Below are 21,091 nucleotides of genomic sequence, written 5' to 3'. Positions count from 1 at the left end.
CATCCATTATTACTATCACCCTACTTCAAGTGCATCAATGAGCTAGTTACACCTCACTGGTCAAGTTAAATTAAGTCTGTGGTGAATTCTTTGTTTGCCCACTCTAGGATTGGCCATGAACAATTTCTAGAATTCAGTGGACATCATGCATACAGATATTGTTATTTTCAGGCACTACAACATTCCACCTCATAAACCAAACATCTATTTTATAGTCCTTTTGTTTTATATAATGATACCATTAATCAGTGTAATAAATATATCAGTGAATTGTCCTATCAATCTATAATTCATATACTTCTTCGGCGACAAGTTCAGTGCATATAAGAACTATACAAAGTACTAAATATAACTGACTGAAATTCTCAAAATTTTATAGTTTTGTTTAAGCTAGGTCTTATAAAAGTAAGCTCATTTATGATGTTTAAATGCTAATCACTTAGCAGAATTAATTATCAAGAAATTAATAAGAGGATTAGGTATTCAATCAAAGCAATAAACAGAGATGTACAAAATGGTTTTAAAAAAGCATTTAAATACAAAATGCAAAATACTTTTGAGATTTACTATTTCAAATGCAAAATACCAAATAGGTTTGCGTTTGGTATTTTAAATGCTAAATGCAAAATAGGTATTTTCAAAATACTTTTTCAAAATAAAATACCTTTTGACCAAATCACAGATAATTTGTAATTATCATGAGAAATAAAGACACAATGCCGAGCCGAACAAAAAAGTTCGTCAGAATGTTCGTCGTTTTCGTGTGACACTGTCACTCGTCAAGACTAAAGGCGCGCACTTTGACCAACGAAGAAAAAAATAAAAAACCAGCCAAGCGCGTGTCGGGCCACGCGCAGAGTAGAGTTCCGTAGATTAAATGAGCAGTTTAATTCCTTATATAATGCACAAAAATACCGATAACGGTGCCCCACACCATGTGATAGAAGATGAAAAATTCATCCTCACTTTGCATGTAGGAAAGAACCCCAAAAACAACTTTTTTTCGAATTTTCTTTTTACTACTTTATAGTCGTAATTAATATAAACAAATTTCTGGCTTTCTAGTTTTATCAGACTCTGAGATATCTTATTTTATTTACAGCTTTACTTTTTTAATTAACTCATAATTTATTTTTTAAATAAATGATTGTAACCTAAAAAAATTATTATTCAAGATTTTATTATATGACTTTGTTTACATTTTAATATACACACTCATGCTAATTTACAGATTTCTAGTAATTATAGTCACTGCGCTAAACCGCGGACGGACGGACAGACGGACAGACAGACGGACATAGCGAAACTATAAGGGTTCCTTGTGGACTACGGAACTCTAAAAAGAACGCACATGGCTAGCAGGCGCCTCTATTGGTCATATTTGGCAATACAAGCGTCATTCGTTCATTTCGTTTGGTTTGACTGTTGATATTGGCTAAACTTAATCACAAATTATTTTGCATTTTGAAATGAATATTAAAAATACAAAATACATCTCGAAAGGTATTTCAAATAAAATACAAAATGCTTTTTACTAAAAAGCATTTAAATGCAAAATACAAAATAGGTATTTTGCATTTTGTATTTGCATTTTAAATAGAAGTATTTCAAATAAATCACATCTCTGGCAATAAATATTTAATTACTTTTCCTAATAGTAAAGCTGCTTTCATAACATGCAATTCCATCGCTCAATCCTCAATATTTAGTTAGACATGAAGGGGACAAATCTAAAGTGGTTTTGGTTTGATTTAAACCCATTTCATTCTACCCTAAAACCAGATTATTGCTTAGTTCGAAGGAAAATTGATTGTTATTAAAAAATAGACTTTAGACTCTTTTAAAAAAATTGGAAGTTAAATTAAATATGAAACAGAATCAGAGACTAATAATAAAAAACTTAAAAATAAAAAAATTAAAGTTATAGTCTGGAAATTTTGTTGATGACACTCCCATGATATGCGGGCGACGGGGGGAATGACTGTGTTTGGGTTTGAAACTGCGGGATTTCCATCAGGCGTGTCACAAAGTTGCTTAGCTATATTTCTCAGATTATATTTTATTTCAAATAAAAGACTTAACAATTAAACTGCAACATTAATTCAAAGGAACACTGCTGTTTTTTGCAAGTACACCAGTAATAATTCAATTCTCAAGGGAATATCATAACAGACTATTGTTTGGAGGTCATAGCAAAAAAAACTGACCACTTGAGGTTGTGCAGCAAAAACTTTAGGTATTGTGTTTGTACCAATGATTTTGCCACTTCAGTAATGATCTATACCAGTGACCAATATATAATTTGTTCCTCAAGTAAACAAGACAACACAGGTGATACTTTTATTCATTACATAATTTAATTCAATTCAAATATACTTTACAAAAATTTAAATTCTCAAGGTTATTTTAAACGTCAGTCATCTTACTTTAGTTAGGTGATTTTAATTATACAAAAACCCAGTTGAAGTGACCAGTAATCAGCGCTATCTGTGCTCAGTAAATATTAGAATAATTGTGTAAATAAAAATCAGTTTTTGTTCAGTTAAGTTGTCTAATGGATGTTTTATGAATTTATATTAACTTAAATTCTTTAATTTACTATGTTAGCAGTACATGGTGTTTATTATAAAATTTCGTGACTTGTGATTGGTCTGGTAAAAAGCAATAACATAAAATTTACTATCTATGACCTTATCATAGGTAATATTTATTGCAGGCATTGCTTTTTTGCTAGAGTACACAAATATTTTAATTTGTTTAAACTATATGAAAAACAGAACCAGCAGAGAACAGGGAACTGTTAAACAAGCTATTAGCCAACACCTGCGGTGGTGTGGTGTGGTTTCACCTGTGTGGTTCCTGTTCATGTCATCAAGTCACATGACTAGATCTGCATGAAATTTGACATAAAAATGGTCAAAAAATAGCAGATAGCCCGTTTTTTATACTAATATTTGTGCAGGAAAGGGATCTTCACAAGTGATACCATGGAGCATAGCTAGTTAAGTTAATTACTAAGCATATTTATACTAAGCAATATATTATATTATTAGCATTATGTTATGTGAATCAGTCATATAGCATTATGCTGAGCTGGGTCCATTCACCAGGTTATGCCGCACGTCTCAGGGTATTGTCCTGGATCACCTGGTGTACTGGAGATATGGGGATGTGTGGCATAATTTTTCTTTCTTTAAGTATAATTCCTCACTTAGAATTTATAGAGAAAGTATAAAAAAGCAATATTAATATAATTTTCAGATTAACAATGCTGCGTCGCAGATCATTGTTATTGGCTGTGGTGGCGTTTGTAGTGACATGGGCGATATCCAGTGCAGATGATCCCCCTCCGCCGACCATGTCACCCTCACCCTCTACCACAGAGGTAAGTATTTATTTTATTTAATAAAGTACGAGTAACAGACAAAGTCTATCTCTGTTAATTCACACAAGGCATTCAATCATGCGTCGCACTTGACCAGCCTTTAATGGCAGCATTGTATTTAAATCATAATCATCAGCTCATTTTTAAACAGACTTCCAAAAGTAGACAAGCTGTACCATAGTTCTTTACAAATTTGATAACTGTATCAGCATTCACTTATTAAAATGTTCAGTACTCAAAATGTTCTTGATAATACCAGAAAGAGTGCTTGAGATAGATAAGTGTGACATATACTATTACAGTACAGATTAAGGGGGGATTTATTTGGCGTTGTCAAAATCATGGTTGACAAAACAGAGCTTCTGGAATTTATCACAACTGCATCTTATCCTATCTGATATCATTTATTTGTGCCACTTGAATCAAGCTATGATTGTTGTTGATCTCAAAAGTTGTTGAGTAAAATATTTTGTAATAAATTTTTATTCAACAAAAAATACAATAATATCTTGCCAATGCCCTGTGGATTTAGCTGTGTACTTCCCGTTCCTGTGAGAATACAGGGATAAAATATAGTCTATGGCTAACTCTAGTGGTTAAAAAGTTTTCAAAATTGGTTCAGTAGATCCAGAGATTACCTCTACAATACCTTTTATTTAATATTAGTTTTGATAAGCGGCTAAAAACTCTGTTTGTTGCCGATAGTTTTCTTGCAATTGGTCTTTGGAATGGCTTGCGTGACTGTCTTTATGTTTGCTATTGTTTTATGCAATGAATTAGGTGTTCTGTAATGCTTACCCTGGGTCAAAGCCCTGTGCACGCCACTACATACTATTTATTTATGTGCCTTGTTGGTCCAATGTGGCAGATAATTTTTTCAGTATAGGGTCGGAATGCCCAATGCTATAAAATAAATAGAAAGAAAAGCTCTTTCTTACTTCCTAGAAAATTTCAGTAAAAGTTTTTAGTTGAGTTGGGAGCTGACAGACTTGTCTTTTATAAAGTTTTGCAAAGACAAATGAACTCAAACTCATAAATTCCCATGGTCAAAATTTGACTCTATCATTATCAGCTCCACAGTAAAGTAAACTAAGATATTGTATTAACCTAAAATTGAGCAAGTAAATAATTATTATTTGAGTCATCATTATATGTATAGGTAAAATGTATTTTTAACTTGTTTGCAACTTGTACTTTATTCACATCTTGAAATTGTAAAAAATAGACAGGAAAGGTGAATTTATCCATGGAAATAATTATGAGCGATGATGCTAGGGCATTATATAGTTCCTTTTGGCCTCTACTGTGCTAATAAGTAATAAAAAACATCAAAATAAAATATTGTTGTTAAGAAATAGTACTGGCAACTGCTGATAGATGTCGCCATTAGTTCATTGTGATTATCAAAACAGTTTTGTATGTTGCTACTAGATGTCGCTAGTTGCTCTTGTGGAATTATATGGAAATAGTTTTATATGTTCTTGCTAGATGTCGCTAGTAGTTCTCACTTGAGATAAGAGGCGTTCGCGGGCTTTTGCGGGTGAATGAGCAATGGACATATATAACGCGAACAAAACTCAAATTTTCCTAATGTGGATGGATAAGTTCACGCTGCAAATGTAGAGCACTTTTATGTATGAGGAGCAAGGACTGATATTCTTTTCATTATCAACCCATATTCGGCTTACTGCTGAGCTCGAGTCTCCTCTCAGAATGAAAGGGGTTAGGCCAATAGTCCACCACGCTGGCCTAATGCGGATTGGCAGACTTCACACACGCAGAGAATTAAGAAAATCCTCTAGTATGCAGGTTTCCTCACGATGTTTTCCTTCACCGTTTGAGACATGTGATATTTAATTTCTTAAAATGCACACAACTTAAAAGTTGGTGGTGCATTCCCCAGACCGGATTCGAAACTACACCTTCCGGAATCGGAGGCAGAGTTCATAACCACTGGGCTTTCACGGCTCTAATAAGATATTCTTCTAGCTTTCCTATAATGATGAATGTCTCAGTATTACAGACTCGCAGACGTTTTAGGTAGAACGCGTCAAAGAATGAGATCATACATACCTATGTTTAAAAAAAATTAACGCCTTGGACAATAGGATAAAAAAATTATGATTTCTTGCTTATTCAACTGAAACCATTAGCTTCTAACTTCTTGAAACATCTTTCAGACTTCCTGACACTGAGAAAATGTTTACGTACAATAAAGTCAAATTGGTAAGGCATAGTTTACAAGCATTAAAGAAACATCATGTTTGACTATTTGTAGATACTACCACCGGTGCGAAGGGCAGGCAAGGCAACTGTTGTGTTTCTTATCAGTAGAAAAGAAGGTAGGTAGGAAGCTTCTCAGAAATTCAACAGTTGCTCTTTTATTTCGTACAATATACTAAAGTATATTTTTTAATCGACTTCAAAACACTCTCAAGTGGATCGGTGTGTTTTTCTAAAGCTTACTCCTTAAGAATCGATTTTTCATAATATACCTATAGTCCCCGGTATTAAATAATATAGGCAGTAAAATTCGATGAACGAATTACGTTTTTATGCGCAACCTATTCTGCGCACATTTCACCGTGGCCTGATGCTCCTCGGTTGCGCACCTTTCAGTTTTCAGGCGTGAGTATTGAGACGTACATAGTGTATGCTGCGGGGCAACATACACCTATTTAGACAGTCGATCTGAAAGAGTAAACTCCATTCGTGTGTCAGAGCTGACACACACTTTTTTATGTATGTACATCGATTACTCAAAAACGCCTGAAGCGAGTTGAAAAAATCTTTTTTTCTTGTGTGAAGATGACAGTTGATCCAATCGCCTCCAAGCAACTTTGTCATCAATAAATTCATCAAATTGTTTATTAAACAATGGGGATGATGACTAGGTTTAAATATATTGATTTTTATGATACATTCGGGTAAATATGGTCAGTGTTAACTATACATAAAAAGCAAAGATTGTCTGGATATTTGCAAAATAAATGAGATTATAAAATTTTAAAATCTATTAAAAATCTTTTATCGTAATTAGATGAAAATTCATACAGTTTTAGCTTCTTTACATTAAATGTGACATTTTTTAATAAATGAACTATAAACATAAACGCACAAATAACAAAGATATTTAATTATATTTGAACGTACATACAAATCTAACAATCATTCCATTACCTACTACGTCATTAGTTCGTGCCATTTTGTATAGGAATCCGCGGCAGCGCCGCAAATCTGACCCTTTAAATCCCTGTAGCTCCAAAAGTAATGATCACAGATACCATGTTCCGTTTACAAAATTGCTTTACGTTTAGCATACTCTTAATTTATATAAAATTTGAAAAACTGTCATCATCCCTATTGGCTTGGTGTAATAAATGTGTTGGGTTTAACATATTCACACATTGTTTTAACTTATGCATTGGCAGGTCCAATACTGTTTTGATATAGATAACACGGCTGTGTAGACTTTAGGTATATGTTTATGTTAAAACTCCTTCCAAGTAATGACATGCACGAAGGCTGTGTTATTCGCCTGCTTAGTCAGTGACAAATTGACAAAGTGACATTATTCATACAAATTAGTTTCAGCGTTGACTCAGACTCTGAATAAAAAGTAAAGCGTAGCACACTATGCGAAAGTATTGAATGAAAATTTCCTTTTTTCTACCAAAAAATTCGGACATATTTTTCAACCTGGAAGTGGACTGTTTTTAGAATCCTTGCAGAGCTCGTTAAGCAGTCGGTCCTGATCATTATTATTAATATTTGATAATGATCGTTCCAAAATCAAAATTTAAAATCACGCTCAGCCCGCCATTCCTAATTGTAGCAGTGTAGTGGGTCTAATCTCTATATACCCTCTGCTACAAGGAGGGAGACCCTATAGTGATCAGTGGTGTGCTCAAGGTTTTTAACTAGGGTAAGCAATATAAACATACAAATTTATACAAAATGAAAATTCCTTCTGCATTATAGGTTTGTACTAAGTTCTCAAGGTAGGCCGTGCTTTAATGCATCTAAGATGAGGATGCCACTCGTAGTGAGCCAAAGATTTTATACTATAGATATGTCACTAGCGTGTCAAAACTGAGGCAGATAAAAGTGACTTAGTTTCATTTAGTTTCATAGCAAACAACGAAATTTATTTAAACAAATAATTCCGAAATATTGTCTACAATGTCTAGTGTGTTCAGGAAGTGTAAAAACTATATATGTATACCTATTTACATTAAACATATAATTGTAAGTAATGTGTTTGATCAGTGAAGTAGCTTACAATATGGATCACTTTTTGCGGTGATTTTGTAGGCTCGTAACATATCTAATAGTACAAAATCTTTGTAGTGTGCCATTAAAATAAGCTGATAACAATGTAATAGATAGATAAGTAATTATAACAGTTAGGTAGTTAGTTTCCAATATTACAGTGTCTCCGATTTCATGGTATAACCTGATTCCGCGATATCGTAACGAAATTATTGATTACCAAACTTTTTATAATAATTATGGTGTTACGAAAAATATTACCTAACAACACCTAGGTTTCATTTACTGCGGTGATATAACTATTAATAAATAGGTATTGCCTCTGATCTAGGATTTATGTTAGACCTTACGCAATAGACTAGATACTAGCGGACGCCCGCGACTTCGTCCGCCCTTAGACCTCTTTAATACAGTCCTGTAATAGTATTGCTGTAAAAATAAAGTAACTTCTCCCGTTTTCCCAAAATTTCCTTTCACTGCTCTGCTCCTATTGATCGTATCGTGATGAAAAGTATACTATAACCTGCCCAGTAGTATGAAGTATATCTAAAACTAGTGAATGTTCGCATTTTGCGGGACATAAGTGATCTCCGGGACACGAGGTGTCACAAACTTCCTAACTCCGGCCTCATCATCATCATTATCAACTGCTGGATATGCCTCTTGCATGGTCTTCCAAACAACACGGTACCGAGCCGCCAGGATCCAGCGGCTCCCTGCAACCCACTTGATGTCTTCAATCCACCTAGTGGGGGGTCGACCAACACTGCGCTTTCCGGTGCGGGGTCACCATTCCAGCACCTTGGGACCCCAAAGTCCATCGGCTCTTCGAACTATGTGCTCTGTCCATTGCCACTTCAGCTTTGCGACTCGTCGAGCTATGTCATTAACTTTGGTTCTTCAGCGAATCTTCGCAGAGAAACGCGAAGATTCGCTCGCTTTATCGCCTCTGAGTGACTTTTTTGAGTCTTTTTATGAGGGCCACAGTTAGCGACCAAGTCTCGGACCTGACATCACTGGCAACACGCACTGTTCGAAATCTTTCGTCTAACTCCCGCCTACTATTGAGAAAAAAGTAAATCTCCTCATCATACATTTTTTAGTTTGCAGTTTGCGTTAGCGTTTGTAGAAAGAAAATCAATGTGTAAAATAGCTAGAGGCCGAGGTGATTTAAATCACAGATAATTAACGTTTTCTTCATTTCAAAAAGTTAGGTAGGTAGGTACTTCATTGTATTTTTTGGTGTCATGTTTTAATATCTCTATGGAATGACCGTATTTATATTCCTTTGTGTTGCCGCAGTTGTTTTAATAATATTCGATTGTTTTACATTCTTTTGTTGTAAATGTTTGGTAGGTATACTTAAGAGTTATTCCCCTTTTATCATTGAAGCGGAAAACGCTCGTCATGTTATTTTTTTTAAATTTATTACTGGCAGATCTAACTGCATCTTTGGTCCAGTGGGTAACTAGTGCGGTTTCGGATCCCGGGGTCCTGGATTCGAGTCCTAGGTAGGGCATAGAAACAAAGATATTCGGTCTTCCTAGAAATTTTCACCGATAATTGTATTCATTCCAAGATGGAAAATTGGTGATGTTACAAGTTAGGTCGGTCGGTCCTGCTCATTATCTACATCTCCAGTTTCGCGACTCGTTGAGCTATGTCTTTGGTTCATCTGCGGATCTCTTCATTTCTGATTCGGTCGCGCAGAGATCCGCTACAAGAATAGCGGCACTGATAGAGATCGTAAAATAGTGGACTCAAAGGTGATTGCAAATATAAGAAAAACTAATGTAGAACAAAGGTTGATTCACAACACTTGGCTGGACAACTTAATTAACAAATCAAACTGTAACTAAAATAAGAACCTAGAATGGCAGAGAATGACCTTGAGTGAAGTCACGTACTTGCGAACGATGTGTGTAGGGTTAAAGGCGCCTTTTACTGATATCACACACTCCCCTTTTCCACTCAAGTCACTCTCCCCGCCTATTCCAAGTAACCCATAAAGAATTACACAACAATAGATGTGGACGGTTCGAACGCCACGAGCACACTGAAGCCAACACCCAACACGAGATCGTGCGACGTCATATCCGCCACAGACTACTATTTCCAACACCAAACGGCGATAACAATAGTTAAACAGCCTATAGCTGAGGCTACCCGCATTGGAGAACATCAATGAAAATAAGGGCACCACAGTTTTCAATTCACATGTTATTGATTGTATTAGAGTTCAGTTAAGTAGGTATGTAGTAAAATCGTCAACTAAATATGACTAAACTCGTCCTAGTTGTGAAGTGCGACCCAGATATGGTGTTTGTAAAGAAAACGAGGCAATAAGGACACAGTTATTATCTCAGTAATTCTTTTATTTGCGCGTCACGCTAAAGTTGAATTTTAAATGGCTAAGAGTATTATTGTCTAAGATCCGTCTTAGAAACGATCTTCACCTATCTGTTTATTGGATGAAAAGTGTTTTATATCAAACTAGCTGATGCCGCGCGGTTTTACCCACGTGGTTCCCCGTCCCGTAGGAATACGGGGATAATATATAGCCTTCCTCGATAAATGGGCTATTAGCCTTCCTCGATAAATGCGCTATCTAACACTGAAAGATTTTTTCAAATCGGACCTGTTATTCCTGAGATTAGCGCGTTCAATCAAACGAACAAACAAACTCTTCAGCTTTATAATATTAGTATAGATATAGATTTAGTACGTTAAAAATATATTGCGAGTAAATTGCCTAAAAATTTCCTGGCCAATCTTCTACTAATTGTTTTGATGTTTTGTGTTGTTTGCGCACTTCCACAAGAGCCGAAAGAGGTCGCTGTATGCTGGCATACAGATGTGAATCTTTATGTTTGCGTGTTTATATGTATATTTTTTAAGGTTCCATACTTCAAACGAAAAAAACGATCACGTGGATGTTTGTCCGTCCGTCTATCTGTCAAGACTTTAAATAAACTTTGTCATAAACATACACAATGTTCATTATTCTCCACTGAGTAAGACAAGCCTAATCTATGAGTGGGTACAGCAATAGCCCCTCTAAGGCTGAACTGAAGACTTATCGGACAAGACTTTACTTAGAATATTATATTATTATTTAATTTTTTTAAGATTAAAAAAAAAACCTACTGAGGTTAAGATTGGGTAGGCATTATACGTACAAATTTCTACAAAATAGGAAATTCACTGTCCAATACAGGTTCACAATGAGTCCTCAGGGTAGGCAATGCATTATTGTTTCTATGAAGTGCATGCCACTGATTGCTAGTTAGGTTTATTATGTCAATTCTCTTACTTTCCATTCGGGGTCTGTAATAATTAGCTTGTTAAAGGCAGGCGTCCACAGAACCGCATCGTAGGTATCGAACGCATCGCATTGAACGGATTTTTTACTTATACGGTAGATTAGTGCGATCCATATGATGCGGATAAGTGGACGCACTTCTATCTTTGACTTCTATACAATTAATATAACGATCCGTTTCGATGCGATGCGTCCGATACGTACGATCGCCGCTATGCGTATAAACCAAACTGTGTGCTGTATCTATGCGTATTTTTTAATGATTGAAACTATTCGATATACGCTCAAAAAAAAAACAAAATCACATGGTTTGAACCTATTTCATTATTACTGATATCTATGTGTACTTGTGTTAAGACTTGTTGAGTCCACTCTTGTTTTTTAGTGTAATATTTCGTGCACCTGCCATATAAGGTCAAAAAATCACATTCGCAATCTAGACATGAGGCGTTTGCGAAACGGCAGAAAGTGAAATGGGTTTAGACACACTCGCGTGACATTAGTGCGCAGGACACTAATAGGCACCTTACTCGCATCGATATAAGTCGTTAGATGGGTCCATCCATACTAAAGAACGCACAATTTCATGTCATTCCCTAAAGACGTCCACGCACATCATATCTTAGTACGTAACAAGCGCACGCTGTGAGTGGACGTGGACTTAAAAAAAAATTTACTGTTTTTGTTTTATTTTAATCCCTTATTATGCCTTCGTGCTCATTTCGGAAGTGTAAAAACACAAGCCAAAACATGAATAAAGAGAAATGTGTTACGAGTGATGACTGATGACGTACTCAATGTGCGAAACCAATGATAATTCCGCGACGCTTTGAGGCCCATCTAACGATCTACGATCGATGCTTACTCGTATGTTTTATTTACGAGTGGATTGAGAACCTGTAGTGGCCGGACATTCGTGAATTTATAACAGCTGATGGCCTCCGTGGCGCAGTGGTGTGCGCATTGGATTTAGAAGACGGAGGTCCTGGGTTCGATCCCCGACTGGGCGGATTGAGGTTTTCTTAATTGGTCCAGGCATGCAATCTTAGATTGCATCATCACTTACAATCTGGTGAGATTGTAGTCAAGGGCTAACTTGCAAAGAATTAATAAAAAAAGTATATGACGACGTCTGTCGAAAAAGGACATGATGTCTCATAACATCCCCTAGAAAATATAAAAAGAATGTTTATATATTTGACATTTAAGAATCTGGACCCTTGAAATCTAATCTATCTCCTAAGCTACCACGGCTAGTTGGATACAGGACTTACCTATAATGGAAGCATGATCCGACAATTTTTCAGATCTCTTAGTCCAGATGCGCCAACCGAAATTAAAAATTGCATTCTAAGTATGAACTTTATTAAATATCTAGGCTATTTTGTAACGATATTTTTATAACTCGCAAGTGCGAGTTTCGAATTCACCTCTATCTCTCTCTGTTTAACACGATACTAGGATGGACCTATGTAGGATGTTTGGATTTTTTGCCTGCAAGCTTATCCCAAGAAAAAATAATTATTATTTTTTAATTTCGTCATTTCTGAAATGAAACTCTATAGGCAGTTTTTTATATGATTTTTGCCGTAAAGCACCAATTAAGTGACATTGTGGATTGCAACATATAGGTATATTTTACCAATTTTTTCATACGCAAGGGGACCCCTGTAGCCCGGTGGCTCCGTATCATTGACTAGCTGACGCCGCGCAGTTTCACCCGCGTATTTCCCGTTCCCGTAGGAATACGGGGATAATATATAGCCTATAGCCTTTCTCGATAAATGGGCTATCTAACACTGAAAGAATTTTTCAAATCGGACCAATTGTTCCTGAGATTAGCGTGTTCAATCAAACAAACAATATCTTCAGCTTACGGTGGTAGCTACGCCCCTGGTTTTCTGGTAGACTTAAAAATCTTTTTAGGTTTTTTTTCACAATCAGTCACAGTTTTCAAGATTTAGATTTATCGCGACAAAGTGTATTAAAATGTGGCCTTTAGTCTTTAAATAGCTTCTGACTATCATAAAGTTACAATCGCAAGTCATTTGGTACTCATTGTAGTTAGACAAAAGAGTGTGAAACATTGTTCTGTTCTACACGTTAGTCATGACATTGTGCGGCGTTACGGTGTTTTGTGGCACTGAGTGAATGATCCATCATCACGACACTGTTTTTAGGCAAAACATCAGGCGTTTGACTACTTTCTGGTGTGAAAGTCAGTGATGGCTATGTAGGTGTGCTTTGGCTAAAGAAGCCATGCTGCATCATCATCGTTAACAACCCATATTCAGCTCACTGTTGATCACTATAGTCTCCTCTCTGAAAGACAGGGGTTAGTTAGTTAGACAAAAGAGTATAGTACATTGTCTGTTCTACACGTTAGTCATGACATTGTGCGGCGTTACGGTGTTTTGTGGCAGTGAGTGAATGATCCATCATCACGACACTGTTTTTAGGCAAAATAAGCAGGCGTTTGACTATTTTCTGGTGTCAAAGTCAGTGATGGCAAGTGTAGATGTGATGATTGTGATTCATTATCATTAACAACCCATATTCAGCTCACTGTTACGAGTGAACGAATCTCGAGTCTCCGCTCAGAATGAGAGGGGTTAGGCTAATAGTCCACGAAGCTGGTCCAATGTGTATTGGCAGCCATCGCACACGTAGAGAAATAAGGAAATTCTCAGGTACCTATGCAGGTTTCCTCACAATATTTTCCTTGATATTTAATTTCTTAAAATGCACATAACTGAAAAGTTGGAGGTGCATGCCCCGGACTGGATTCGAACCTACGTCGTCGGAATCGAAGGTAGAGGTGATATCCACTGGGCATCCACAATTTTATGTTATATACAAAGATAAGATTTATATTAATCTTTATAAACCTTGTGCTGAATAATTCGCGACAATTTCGCGTTAGCATGTAAGGGGAAAACCCATGGAAAATTACCGCAAGTACCCGCCTTCCAAGCCGAGGACGAGCCTCATTCCTATTAAACCGCAGTCCAGTCCAGGTCAAGGTTCCCATACTCGTGGAAGACAGGGGTTTTATGTTACAATCGTTAGGCTTTAATCAAGCACCCCCTCGAAATTGCCTACGCCCTCGAGCAATTACACTGAGCGAGGCCGATGACATTGGGTGACATCATATATTCGCGTACCTAATGTACCTAATGTACCTACGACTAAGAGAGTCTGTGGAACCCTGACATACCACATTTTGTGGAATTGAAAGTTTGTCTATGCTCTTACCATAGGTAAGTTATGGTAGCGAATTATGGAGGTTCGACTGTATTTTTGGCGTGGATTTGGGAGGTAGGTAAAAAAAAGGGTCCAAACTTTCAAGCGTTCAAGTATCATCATTAACAAGCCATATTCGGCAAAACTAAATTAAAAGTGCCAAGAAGTGGAATGCCTTTCCGGCGTCTATGGTTCCTGACACGTACAATTTGTGCACCTTCTAGGCAAGAGCGTTTCATCTTAGACCTCATCATTGTTTTAGATTAGGCATGATTGTAGTCCAACATAAAAAGCACTATTCATCTCTCTCTTCTTAGAATCGTGAGCCGTGATAGCCCGCAGTGGATATGACCTCTGCCTTCGATTTGAAGAGCAAAGGCCTGGGCATGCAACTCCAACTAACATTTCAGTTGTGTGCATTTCAAGAAATTAATATCACGTGTCTCAACGGTGAAGGAAAATCATCTCGAGGAAATCTGCATACCTGGAATTTTCTTAATTCTCTTAAAGTCTGCCTATCCGCGCTGAGCTAGTAGTTGACTATTAAGCTTTAAACCCCCCTCATTTCAGAGTTCAAGAATAAAGCGTATTTTTTGAATGTGTCCCCAGTGCCTTTTCGCGGCAACCCTTGGAATGAAACCTTAAAGAACATACTTTAACAATCTCTAGCAAAGAATCGTCACAAAGCTAATGTTCTATCAACTGAAGATATGATTCCTCTTGACATCTCGTTGAAAATATGAAATAAATACGTTTTTTATCTGGTACTGGATCCTTGACCCTGCTAACTTACAAAGCCACCACGATCCAAAGTCCATGATAGGCTACCGTACTTACCTATGGTAGGAGCATGGGGTGATAAACCTTCATAAAATGAAGTAGGTCCAGCCATCGCAAGCATCGTTCTATAATGGTCAAGTCATTTTGGCATATTCTCCAATCCATTTTTTCACATGCTGTTTATTTTAGACGAAGTTTTTTTACACTTGATCGTTTACGAAGCTCACGTCATAATCTGTAGGTACTAATGTTATAAATCGGTCAGAATTTGTTTGTTTCTATGTTAGTCTAAATAAAATCTCTGGATTTTAGTCGAGTTGTAAAAAATATTTTTGTATACGATGGCCACACTCTTGAAGAGTGACAAAGTCTTACTTTAAATGGAAAGGAGCGTGAGCCTATTTTAGAATCATTATAAATAGTTCAGTTTGATTTTTTAACAACTGCATATATACAATATAATACACAAGCTGACGCCGCGCGTTTCACCCGCGTGGTTGCCGTTCCCGTAAGAATACGGAGATAATACGCCTTCCTCAATAAATGGGCTATCTAACACCGAAAGAATTTTTCAAATCAGACCAGTAGATCCTGAGATTAGCGCGTCCAAACAAACAAACAAACTCTTTAGCTTTATATGTAAAAATATATAATATTAGTATAGATAACAGGTCTGGGACCGTATATTCAGGTCTACGCTCCCGGATTTGAGTATACAGTTCAAATTTCAACTTGATACCTCCACGCATTCCCGAAATAAAGGGTCTTGACAGACAGACAGACGGATGGACGGACAACAAAGTGATCTTGTAAGGGTTCTGTTCATTCCTTTAAACCTTTGTATGGAACCCTAAAAATTAAAGCCTGTTAATCAAAATTTGTACGGTAAGGGATAATTATAACTATGTATAAACACACATTCAAGTTGGATGATAAATGTGTTAATTGTGTAATTTTAATAGTAGAAGATCCATATTAGAAACGACCTTCACCCATCTGTTGAATGGATTAAAAGTGTTTTATGTAAAATTTTGTACTTTAAAAAATATATTGCAAGTAGGTTGCCTCAAAAACTCCTGGCCAAACTATCATTAATGGTAGTTGGTAATATTTTAAGATTTATGATTTTATAATGTCTAACTATGACAATGATACATGTATGATGATTCACAGAATTAATTAAAAAACAATTACGGTTTTTAAGGTCACCAATCTTAATTGATAATAAAATTGTTTAGGTGTCGAAAAATTTACTTGAAGTAAAAATTAAATAATAACAAGCTCGCATACTTGAGATGTTGTTTAGGGTTACTGGAAAATATCTTCATCTCATGGAAAACTGTAAACACTTGTTAAGATTGGCAAGTGACACCCTTCAATAATTTCCCATCCCCCTTCATCATATAGCCCGGTCTACTCTAGCAGTGTTTCAGCGTTAGCCCAAACACCCCTATGATAACCGCTGTTGCGGTCACCTTGACGAGCTCACAGCAAAATAAACGCCCCTAGATAGTCATTCCATTACCTCTTCATCATCTAACACACACTCTACGCAGCAGATCGTATGCTCGCACCCTGTGCTGCACTTTAGTAAACTGTAAATATAACATGTACCTATGACAAAAAATAGAAAATTTTGAAGGTCATGAAATTATTATTTACACTGTAGATCAAGTCATCAATATTCTCTTTCAGTACGCTTTTATTTGAGACCCCACTCAAGTATATTTGCAGACATTTAGTTCAACCCTAACCTAACATGTTTAAGAACACTCGCACATAAGTCACCTGTTCGGGAGTCACAGACAGAAACTTATAACACCCCTCTTTTCTCCTGTGGGGGGGGGGGGGTTTACAATACAGGCATTTAGCCATGCCTTTAAGGAGCCCACAGTAAGTACAAATACCATCGTCCTGTATTACCTAATACCTATGACAATCTATCTATAATTGCGCAATCCCCAACGATGAGTAGCTATAGCTCTTAGCCCATAGCTTTTGAATTCATTACAGCCTTCAACTGACTGACTCTTAAATTATTCCGCAAGTTTTCCTCTAATGTATTTAGTGAGTAGTCACTCCGCGTATCAACGGGCGTACGGTCGCACGCGATCGACCACGCCGGTTATACTACGTAAAATAATAAAATAATATTATCAGATGTGTTGAGATTGTGACTTTTATCAGTCCTCATACAAATATGCGGTTGGATTTGGCGCACGATCGCCACTGTTTTGTTTCGCGCTGCTCGAAGTTAATGTAACTCGAATTTTTGTATGCGACAGTGCATTTTCAAATACGAAAATGAATTACACGGATTTGACTACGGAGTTTCCCACTCCGACGGAGTTTTTCACGACCACAGATCTTTTCACGTCTACGGAGTTTTTCTCGACCACGACGACTCCTTTGCCGGAGTCCAGCGATGTTCGGGGATGGTTGACGGATCTGATAATGAAGGTTAGTTTTAATTTAAATTAGGTTTTCACCAACGTTTGTGGCAACAATACATGTTTAGGAATTTATTTAATAGTCTTTAAACGTTTTTTTTATTACCCGACTGGTTATGTTTTTCGCGCGTATCTTGTATGTTTGTATGTATGTAATATTCTTTATTACCTCATATCTTCCAAACCGCTGATTTTGTAATTAAGATATCGTTAGATTCGACCTTATAACCTAAGTGTTCTTAGATAGGTGAAGTTAAAAAAAAACTAACACGTAGACTGTGAGTCGCTATAGACTCGAGGTGAAAATAATATTTTTTTTTCGAATATTGCGATATGGGTATCAAATTCAAGGGCTCATCAAGAAGATCTCAAAATGGTATATCATGGTCATATTAAAAAAACCTACAAATAAAAAACTTTATTTTTTATCAATCGCTATACAAAACAAGCAAGGCGGATGACTAGGTGCAAGCAGGTTAGGCAGTCGGGTTTGTTTTTTAATTTTTTAATGATTCACTTTTTGTTTGTATAACTTTGTATTATTTGGAACATAATGCCATTATAACTTTTCTTGCTCAAAAGTAATAAAAGTAATTTTAAAGTATCAGAGCGTTATTAGTCTAAGGCTAGGTCAACAATTTAGGTTTATCTTTAAAACGATAAAAATCTTTATTGATGACTCAATTGTACTGCTACATAAAAAAATAAATATCCAGAATAGTATTTAGTACATATGTATAAATGGTAAATGGCACGTTGTAGCCCCGCGTATAACAATCTCATCATCATCATCATCATCATATCAGCCGATGGACGTCCACTGCAGGACATAGGCCTTTTGTAGGGACTTCCAAACATCACGATACTGAGCCAACTGCATCCAGCGAATCCCTGCAACTCGCTTGATATCGTCAGTCCACCTGGTGGGGGGTCGGCCAACACTGCGCTTACTAGTGCGGGGTCGCCATTCCAGCACTTTGGGACCCCAACGTCCATCGGCTCTTCGCACTATGTACCCCGCCCATTGCCACTTCAGCTTCGCAACTCGTTGAGCTATGTCGGTGACTTTGGTTCGAATCAGAAATGAGGAGATAACAATCTATTATTAAGTAAATTTTATTTAATAGCTTTAATGAATGAGTACATTGTTTTATTAATTACTAGCTCACCAGGTTTTTCTATACTTCGTCGTCGCTCATTTTCCCACATTATTTATTTTAAGGTTTCGATTTTCAGGTGATTTTCTCACTTTGTTTTTAAACCACCCCCGAGTTAGAATTTGTGTTTTTAAATTTTTTCGAATATTACGCGTACAAATAAGTTAAATTACCAATTTATTTTTATAATTCTAAAAATATATCGCTATATTTGTCTGAATACGTGATAGCCCAGTGGATATGACCTCTGACTCCGATTCCAGAGGGTGTGGGTTCGAATCCGGTCCGGGGCATGCACCTCCAACTTTTCAGTTGTATGCATTTTAAGAAATTAAATATTACGTGTCTCAATCGGTGAAGGAAAACACCGTGAGGAAACCTGCATACCAGAGAATTATCTTAATTCTCTGCGTGTGTGAAGTCTGCCAATCCGCATTGGGCCAGCGTGGTGGACTATTGGCCTAACCCCTCTCATTCTGAGAGGAGACTCGAGCTCAGCAGTGAGCCGAATATGGGTTGATGACGACGATATTTGTCTATGCTAATGTTGCTAATAAAAATGTTATCAAAATCATATTATGCCCTCAAATTAATGAATCCCCGGATTTGGGCAGTCACTAATGATATTATGACTACACTGTAAATGGTGCGTCAAAATGCGTCAGTCGTCTACGTGTTTGGCAAAGACATTGTTGCAAACAAACATACAAATATTCTGTGTACATGTATACAAAAGTACACAGGCAAATAAACATACCTATTTAGATTTTCTATACTAATATTATAAAGAGGAAAACTTTGTTTGTATGTTTGTTTGTAATGAATAGGCTCCAAAAACTACTGGACCGATTTTAAAAATTCTTTCATCATTCGAAAGCTACATTATCTACAAGTAACATAGGCTAAATTTTATTTTGGAAAAAATAGGGTTCCGTAAGATATTTGGGTTTTTCGGACACGAGGGGTAAAAAATCAACCAGAAAAGTTACTTATTTCGCTTACGCTGCCTAAACTTTAAAAGATAGAACATTATAGTAGGGGTAGGGGTAGGGGTAGTTGGATGTTTACATCGAGTTTCACGCGGACGAAGTCGCGGGCATCCGCTAGTAATAAATAAAAAAACTATACTTAAACAATGCACTATTCATTCATTACTTAGCCCCAAGTAGGTAAGCGTATATTATAGCCTGTGTTATCAGTGGCGTGCATATCATACATGCATTAAAGTACTGCATACCCTAAGAGTTGTCTTCTTAGTGCTTATTAAATACAGATTTTCCAGTTTACTTAATTTTATTACTAGTGCATACCCTGATCGACAATCTTATGTACGCCACTGTGTGTTATGGGTTCGAAGAAAGACGATTTTATCAATTATAAACGTATTTACTTATACAATGTATAAATACACCCAGACACTGGAAAGCACCCAAGCTCATTACACAAATATTTTTCAGTTGTAGGAATCGAACCCACGGCCGTGGATGCAGAAAGCAGGGTCACTATCCACTGCGCCATGCGGCCTTTAATATGGGTGTTAAACTTAATCTTCTCAGATTCAATTAATCACATTATTATTCAATATTTTTAAATAACAGATTATGAAACGGCTTAATAGCTTATTAGGATTTTAATACCCTAGTGTAGTACCCTTTTTTAATAGTCATAGTGTGATATAGGTAGAGGGCATTTGGAGATCGCTATGTGTATAACTGATATAAAAAAATACCCTAGCCGGGGTCGCCCAAAAGACCCGAGTTCGAAACCATACACCCAGAGTCTGTCTTTAATATAATAATAAAAAAAGTTATTCTATAGCATTAATAATATAGTAATAATTTTATTAATAAACAAGTTATCATTTCATTACATTATGCACGTGGATATAAAAGTAATAATATTATGTCAGTGTAATATTTTTCATGTCATAATTTGGGTTTTATGATATTATATAATATAATAATATATATAAAAATGAATTGCTGTTCGTTAGTCTCGCTAAAACTCGAAATCGGCTGAACGGATTTATCTCATCTTGGTCTTGAAATGTTCGTGAAGGTATAGGGAAGGTTTAAAAGGTGAGAAAAATTAGAATAATAGCTGGGAAAACCATAAAATCAACCCTTTTCTATTTCCCATATAAACGTTTGAGTTTTAAGTAGGGGTAGGAGTAGGGTAGGGGTAGAGTAGAGGTAGGGTAGGGGTAAAGGTAGGGGAAGGGTAGCGGTAGGGTAGGGTAGAGTAATATAGAGTAGGGATAGGGAAGAAGTGCACATAAGTCAAAGCGAAGCTTGACCGCTTGTATTATAATATATCTTATCAAAACATATATGTGAAAATGGGAGCTAAAAATCTATATCACAGATGTGTGTCGTTATCGATTATTCCAACAAAAGAAATGGCATCTCAGTGGGTGCCAAATTCTATAGAAAGAACTTAGAATATTTAAAGCTTAAGATTTGAATTGGCTAGTTTTTACCAA

At 36.4% G+C, this 21,091-nt stretch overlaps 1 protein-coding gene across 2 annotated transcripts in view; it reads left to right on the top strand.

Moving 5' to 3' along the window:
- The window catches only part of LOC112050461 (transmembrane protein 165), a 60,144-nt gene that overhangs the window by 977 nt on the left and 38,076 nt on the right, over positions 1–21,091 (top strand). Inside the window, exon 2 of one of the 2 annotated variants that reach the window (XM_024088730.2) lies at positions 3,262–3,385. In XM_024088730.2, the coding sequence (XP_023944498.2) occupies positions 3,269–3,385 (117 nt within the window). In that variant the 5' untranslated portion in view covers positions 3,262–3,268. Of the gene's footprint in view, positions 1–3,261; positions 3,386–17,075; positions 17,463–21,091 lie in introns of those variants that run through there. The other variant, XM_024088729.2, reaches the window with a different exon arrangement.

The sequence above is a fragment of the Bicyclus anynana genome, chromosome 2 (genome assembly GCF_947172395.1).
Source record: "Bicyclus anynana chromosome 2, ilBicAnyn1.1, whole genome shotgun sequence".
In the NCBI taxonomy this organism is placed as follows: Eukaryota; Metazoa; Arthropoda; class Insecta; order Lepidoptera; family Nymphalidae; genus Bicyclus; species Bicyclus anynana.
The sequence above is the reverse complement of the archived record's forward strand: the minus strand, read 5'-3'. Positions and strand labels throughout refer to the sequence as shown.